General features: G+C 36.5%; 1 protein-coding gene across 1 annotated transcript in view; it reads right to left on the bottom strand.

Annotated features, from left to right (window-relative positions):
- The window catches only part of TBC1D14 (TBC1 domain family member 14), a 63,669-nt gene that overhangs the window by 35,024 nt on the left and 20,723 nt on the right, over nucleotides 1–7,922 (bottom strand). Inside the window, exon 3 of the mRNA XM_057365252.1 lies at nucleotides 7,328–7,448. Coding sequence (XP_057221235.1) covers nucleotides 7,328–7,448 — 121 coding nt within the window. The remainder of the gene's footprint in view (nucleotides 1–7,327; nucleotides 7,449–7,922) is intronic.

Genomic DNA, 7,922 nt, shown 5'->3' with positions numbered 1-7,922 from the left:
AAAAAAAGGAAGATATTTGAGGTACCCAGAGAAAAAGCATACCATGAACCCTGTTACTTCAGAACAGCTTTTTATTGTCAAAAGCAGGATCTTCAATTAGATTGTACGGTGTACTGTTACGAGTGACTCCAACAGGATTCACAGTAACAACAAAAAAACAACATCCTCCTACTTAGAACACTGCAAAGGACACAATTTAATCTGCATATCCAAACATGTGCACAGTTTCCCTAGGTACTGACACTATCTAGTACACTGTGGTATTAATCAAATGGAAACATCTGCAAGAAAGGCCTCCAGCAGGACAAGCATCTGGGAAATGTCTGAGCAAGAGAACACAAGCTAAATGGTTGTTTTATTTTACCGTTATTTTCTTGTGAGCATCTGTCAGAACAAAATGCTATCAACACTTGCTTTCAGCATATTCTGTAAAYATCAATTCCAGGGACTGGAATTCCGTTGGATATGGACTTCATGTGAAAACATAATTTTATATAATCTGCATGCCTGCTCACTGATCTCTTCACCTTAATTATCACTACAGTCTCAGCATCATACCTTCCAAATAATCTCTCAGCAATTTTTTCTTCTGACATTTCACATTAGTATTGATGTTACTTTTCCCAGCTAGTCCCAAATAACACTCTTAGTGTGCCTGAATATTGTGTCTGAACAGTCACCCTCACTCTGAGCMTGACACAAAAATAAAAGGACTCTCCATGCCACATCAACCTGATGTTGACACCACTCTGAAATGGCCAAAGAGCCAGGTTAACTCCAGGATATAGGAAAGGAGCCAGAGGAACACAGCATTTCATTTTGCAAGTTCTCAAATCAGTTGCAAATATAGCCTCAAATACTTTTAATCTTCAAGACAGTGTAAAAGTCACCCAGCAATGCCACCTACTTTGCAATGMACAACAGCTTGTATTTTATGCTGTTCACATACCCTCCACAGCACACAGTCACTATCTTTGTTTGCAAACAGCTGTCTTTGTAGCTGTTTGCACTGATCTGCACTTCTATTTAGCTCCATGACTCCAACATGTACATCAAACTAGTGCAGAGAAAGATACTTTATTTTGATAATTTTAATCATATTCAACTTCTCCCATTTTCAGATCTCTCCGCTAATTTCCCTTGTGCTTACTCATCAAGATTTGGATATCCTTAACGGTCTCCGACCTCTTCAAGTTTGATACTTGTTTGCCCTTAGAAATTACAGAAAAACAAGGGAATAAATCTACTGCATTACAGCCTCTGCATATTTTTTTTGCATCCATGTTGGCTTCTCTGTTCCATGAAATTATGTTTGAAGCGATTACTGGTGCCAATTTCTTACATGCCTAATAAAAACTCATAATGATAGTGTGCTCCATACTTTATCTCATCACTTGTCTAGTGTTGCAGATCCTTGTGTATTCTGTGTTTAATTTTCCAAAAAAAAAAAACCAAAAAAACCTATATCAAAATGTAATTGTTCCTGAATATAGTCATCTTCACTACTTAAGGTTCAGTCTTGACAAGAAGAAACTGTAGCTTTTAAAGATACACACAAATACAAATATATTAATGAGGGCAACATACCTTCATCGTGTGGCTTAAAGTAATGACTATTTTCAGGCTTCAATATTCATGAAACTCTTTCCACTGAACTTTTGTCATGAGCAAGTGGCAATTTCTCAATAAGCACAAGAAAATTATCTGGAAATACTAACAGGCATGAAAAATTTGTAATGGAAKCAGGGCAAAAATTAAGACCAAGAGTCCTCAGAGAGAGAACATAAAATTTGCTAGTCTTCCTTCAGAAAGACGCTTAAGAAAAGAGTCTGGCTTTTCAAAATCCTTACATCTGTATCTTCCAGTGTGTTACAGGTTTCCAGTAACACACAGTACCTCCATTCATTTTGCRGAGCTCAAGAACATGAGCTTTTTTGTGGTTGCTAGTGAACATGGTAMGAGTTAGCCTTTCAAAACCTCTATCTACCCCCATTCTTTAATTTTAGATGAAGTTTGAGATGTATAAACTGGACAACAAAGAAAACCTAAGGGTCRGGTTTCTTAGGAGCTTGCTTCTGCTTAACACAAAATTAGCACAATCAAGTCTAGCAAAGCTTTCTCAATTTAACATGTCAGCAATGGAAATGTTCCAGTCTCCAGTTAGAATAGGCAGTTCCACCACAACATTTAGGGGCTACACACCTGCTTCCAAGAATTTAATGCCAGCTTTGCTTCACAGCTATGCTTAGCCAAGTGCTTGTGCAAYGCAAGAGTCAAAGGCACATGGTGTTATTTCCAGGCTTGCTCTCRTCAGACACCTATTTTCATTCAAAAACCCATCGGGGGAGGCAGAATCTGAAAGCTTCCTGTGTGTTGCCAGTGGAAGGTTACTACATGGGAAAAAGCTTACTGACTACACTAAGTATCTCTCTATTAGCACTGGAAGACAACACCGGTTGCATGATGGATTCTCATTTAACACAAATGAAAGCAAACTTCCATTAATGCATCAGATGTCCTAAAAACTTATAATCTTTGGCCTTGAAATTTTGGAGTTAGAAAGAGCTATGTACTTGACACTCAAAAGTCATTTTCCCATTAATTTGTGGCTTCCTGCATTTAAAAAAATTGTGGTATGACATTTCATATTCTGTCCAACGCTAAAGTATCAACTTGGGCTACAAAGTAACTGTCTCAATTGCAACAAACARAACCACTTCAAAATTAAAGCACTTSCCMCAAAGCATTACACCAGCATTGAAACAGATCCTGCAGCCCAGACCAGCAGCTACAATGTAAATGCAGTAACAGCTAACCAACCCTATACTTCTATTTAGTATCTTTAYTCCTGAAAGTAGATACTTCTTCTCCAACACTGCCTGCTACAGATCTTCAAGATCCCTCCAGCTTCCAGGGCTTTTGATCTGCACAATTTACAAGGCATTTTAGAGAGTGAGAAAGCTAAAACAAAAGCTTTAAATCTGGAAAAGGAAGAAAAAAAACTCTCACTTCCTTTCAAAAACACTTTGTAGCTTCTAAAAGCTATTTAAACCAATACTCAAAGCTTACTGTTTTCTACTAGTCTGATGCTTGTAACATATTCTGTACTTTCACATGCTGTTAACATAAAGGAAGAAATTCCAACAGCATCAAAAGCAGCACTTTGTCAGCTACACTGTGCTAGAGTATCATACCTGACTGGGTCATTTTAAATTCTTTTRTTATTAAAATACTCAGGAACAATCATCCTGACATGGTATTAAATCACCCTTTCATTTACTGTGAATGGAAGCTATTACTCTTGCTTTACCTGTTTAAATATGATAGTAGATTTTTTCTGAGGCAGCTGATTTTCAAGACAGGATAAAGGCAGCACACTCTTTGTAGAGTAATACAGTCTACAAGAATTGCTGAATGAACTACTTAGTACTGTTCTTGTTGGGGGAAAAAGAGAAGACTTTTTAGGACTTCATCAGTGGCAAATTAGGTTTCCTTCCTTTACTTATTTTTACTTATCTTCACAAAAATTAGATGCTTTTTACATACAATTATAATAAAAGTATTTGTAACTGGATCAGAAGGAGACACAAAAACAGTGCATTAAGGTAACTTGCAGGTTTTGGGTTATAATTCTTAAGTGGGGAAGTAGTTACACCCTTATTTCCAGAGAATGTAACAAAAATAGGCATAGGTTAAGCTAATAGACCGCAGTCTCTATACCTTCTTACACTGCACTTGCTTTATCTTAAAAAAAGGAACTCTGGCACACACATCTTAATCCTGCCTTTCTGAAGGCTGACAAACAGAAATGAACTCAACAGCAGAGAACACGGGAAGTGACTCATTCACATCCTTGGACTTCTCGTGCAGAACAGAAAAAACACACTATAYAGTTTCTAGCTTCAAAGTGGGGATGAAGCCTATGTGCAAATGCTCACCCTATTGGCAGCTATAGCCATCAGTCACAATGCCTCATCCAGGGTATCCAAAGACAAATTCCAAATAAGCAGAAGACAGTGCTTTATCCAAAGCTGTAGAACCACTCCTGCCAACCAGCAGCCAGCTTGAACCAACCACTTCCCCTTCAAAAGGCCCTGAACAGACCATGTCARTGCAGCGTAAAGCACGGCTCAGGAAAATGCTCAGAAAAGCTCTGTAATTTTAGCAACTGCCAGCCATCAGCAGAGGCTGCAGATGTGCGGATGCRGAACTCGAGGCAGCAGCTCACCACRCTTCCACCCCGACTGCTCCTGCACGTGGAGCTGCACAAGAACCTCCACACATCAGCAGTCTGGACACTTTGCTCTGCATTTGAGTTTTTTATAACCTGGAGAAAACACAYTGCTTATGATGGGAGATTTTATCACTGTCAGCCTAAAGCCTGGGTTGTAGTAAGTTATTTGCATATTTTTTGCTGGACACTGTTGCTTTGAAACTCTTTTCTATCTAACAGATCCAAGCCCGAAAACTGACTGTGATAAAATCACTTAACTTCATCGACTAGGATTATAGATTAAATTAAGTGAAGATTGAATTGAATGATAACTAACCAAATTCAACTTACAAAGTTTTTCATTCAGTAATGTTATAAGCTTTATGGTTCATCCCACAACAAAGCATCATCTGAGAGCCAAGAAATTTATTTTCCTGTTTCAAGAGCTCATTTCCACTTYATCATGCAATGCAGAGTGAGCCTCTTCAGAACAAATGATTTTAATTGACAGTGACATCCATTTAATTTAATTGGCATTCATGGAATGTTGATACCACCCCCCCCCCCCCACATATAGCCATATCCTAATTATTACAAAAAAAATTGGAAATATTACAATCTCTAAGTTTAAAATAATAATTATTTTTTATTTCTTAATAATCTGTCATTAAAATTGTTAAATATTCCAATATGGAATGTCAGCTAATGAGATCATGAAATATTTTGACCTGAATTTTTGAGTAAAGGTTGTTGTTGAAAGGCCTCAAGTGTTATATRTGCTGAATTTTATCATTATTTATTGAACCTTTAAAAAAGTGAAGATMTTCCATTGAGCTCTTTCTGGAATTCATACATTGAAAGCTAAATTTGACCTCAGTAGGGTCAAAGCACACTTGGAAAGGAAAAAATACCCAACAAAACTCATTGCTTAAAAATGGATTCTGCTATTCTAGAAAAAAAATAAAATGTACTATAAATTAAAATTAAAACACACTATAGAAAAAAATTAACTTCATTTCATTGGGGAGTAAAGCTGTAACATATCTCTAGGATACAGCCGAATCTGACTTTCCTCTATATGCCTTATTCTTTTAGTACACAAAATCTTGACTGGCCACACGCAAACAAGTTCTGTGAAGACAGATCACATCAGAGAAGACAATCAAATAATATGCTGGTTACCTGTTCTTGAATTTTTAAASGAATTTCTTTTGAAGAGCATTCACTAACAAAACTGGGGGGAGAGAAGTTCTTGCAAACATGCAGTACTTACAACTTCTGTGCTTGCCAATCTTGAAAAGAGTTTTTAAAATAAACACTGGCTGTAAAGCCTAGCTCAATTCTACAGTCTAYTGAAAGGGAAGAGAATTTAACTTCYGTGGTTATTCTCAGTGAGGTGCTGTCATCTGTCTTTTAGTGCATTTTCAAACATTAATTGCAAAAGCAACTGGCATARCCAGTTCCGCTCAAGTAGAATTCCTGAAGATAATTGATATAAAAAATTAATCATGCAAACCTCCTTTGCAAATGCACTTCCAGCTTCTCCAAGATTACTTGTTCTGACAGCTTTTAAGCTTTGAAACATTCAACTTGATAAAAACTATACAAAAACTCTCAGTGGCCCAGTAAACCAACCCAATCTGAGCATATAACAATATTGCTTCTTCATCAGAAGACTAATACTCGTGATTATTTTCAGCATTAGAAACAGGATAAGCAACATCTTAACTGGAGAAATATTAATTTTCCTACATGGTTAAAATACAGTATGATGCTACATTGTATATATACTATTTGAACAAGTGAGCCTGTCAGAAGAGTTTTTCAGGGCTTGAGAAACAGCTTATGTGCTCAAAAAACCTGACCATTGTTTTGGTGAGGGGTCACCTAAATCAAGCTTTTAGATGTTGGAGAGGCTCAGTTAGTGACTTACAGCACTACTCATGACTCAAAGTCTAYGTGTCAAAAATAACTTCAGGAAAAGCACCAAATCAATGAGGAAGAATTAGTTATTGTTATCCAAGAGGCACTGGAGAAAACTGTTTTAGACTGCAATTTTGCCAGAAACTCACTAATGGTTGGATGCCATACCACATAATTATTTCATAGAGACTGTTTTGTAACAAATTTAACACAACCATTCAACGCTATAATGGAAGATAGTTTGGACGTAAAGGAAAAATATTCAGAGTAACAGCAACAACCACAAAATGTTAATAAATTATTTACCCACTTATGAAAGAAGAGGCACTACAATAAAATACACTGCTAAGTGTCAGAGTACTACAAGTATTAAGCCTCTTCAATTCTGTCATCAAAAATCTTTGGTGAACACTTCAGACCCATTAATGGTGTCAAGACAAGCTGTAGATAAAGTCTGAGTCRAGTACAGTGGCAAGTTCAAAAAGCTGCCTCAATTTCACTTTAACAGCCTAACAACAGCTAAGAACAGTCACATGACACATGAATTTCTTGAATTAAGTAGCACAGTCCTTCAAATCAGCATTTGCATTTCATACACAGCAGCTGGTTTTGAAGTTTTACTACAGGGTATCCTTCCATGCAAACATTACTATTCCCATGGTGGTTTGAACAAGGAAGTGACAACTGAAATACCAGAACAGCTCCAACACATAAAAAGGCTATACACAATCCAAAAATCCCAGATCAAGTCAGACGGATTGAAAGAGATTGTTTTCTTGTCACTGAAAGAGCAGCTCACAAAACACGGACCACACAGCTGGATTTCACAAGATTTTCCCCATTGGAAAAGCAAGTAATTTGATTCACTAGCCAAGAGCTTGGGTTCACTTGTAGTAGAACAAGTTCTCTGAAATGTTGCTTTCAACAATGTTGGAAAAAAGTGGGTTTTACTTATGTTTTTTATTCTCTTATGACACACTAAGGAAGGCTCTTCACACCTCACATACTCAATAGAACACCTTCTTCTGAATAGCAGTGTTCTAACAGACGTAAAGTTTCAACTATGAGCCTTTTCTGGTACTGAAATTGTCTGCAACTCAAACAAACAGGCTGCACAGCCATATATACAGATCAYAAACTTCACTGGCTTCTTCATTCACCATTAATCCTAACACAGAAATAAACAAATACCTTTTGTATTTTCTTTGGATCTTTCTGTATGTTTTCTCCAAGAGGTACTTTTCCAAACAACTTCCATCGTACATCATTTTGTTTTTCAAATCTTGCAYTTTGCTTTCTGGTAAACAAATTCCTAAAAAATAAAAAGTTCTATTAAGAATAAGGGATGATTAATTATAATAAAAAGAAGAATGAACATTTTCTAATTTTATGTATCCTGATCGTATATTCCAACTCCTCTTGTGGTTGTGCTGACAGATACTCCTTCCCAGCTTCAAAAGGTACTGTATATCATGCAGTATTATCACYATACCAAGCAATGGACCTTGTTAAAAGATAACTTTTATTGGATTAAAAAAAGTTCATTTTCCAGATTTCTAAAAGTGGACACCATTTTTTAGCCTTCCTGTAGATCATTCAGCCTCACTGTTTTAAAAAAAGGCCAAAATACTAAATCTCTTGCTGCACAAACATTCTCTTCCTACCTGTTAAAACACATTACTACCAAAAATCAMAAAACCCTTGGTGACATAGTATCCTTTTACTGTATTTGATCTGCTTTCATAAAAGATTATTTTTCCTAAATAAGCTTAAAAGCAGTCATCAA

This window comes from Malurus melanocephalus, unplaced genomic scaffold (assembly GCF_030028575.1).
Source record: "Malurus melanocephalus ecotype Western Australia unplaced genomic scaffold, MMel_1.1 scaffold_50, whole genome shotgun sequence".
Taxonomy (NCBI): domain Eukaryota; kingdom Metazoa; phylum Chordata; class Aves; order Passeriformes; family Maluridae; genus Malurus; species Malurus melanocephalus.
The sequence above is the reverse complement of the archived record's forward strand: the minus strand, read 5'-3'. Positions and strand labels throughout refer to the sequence as shown.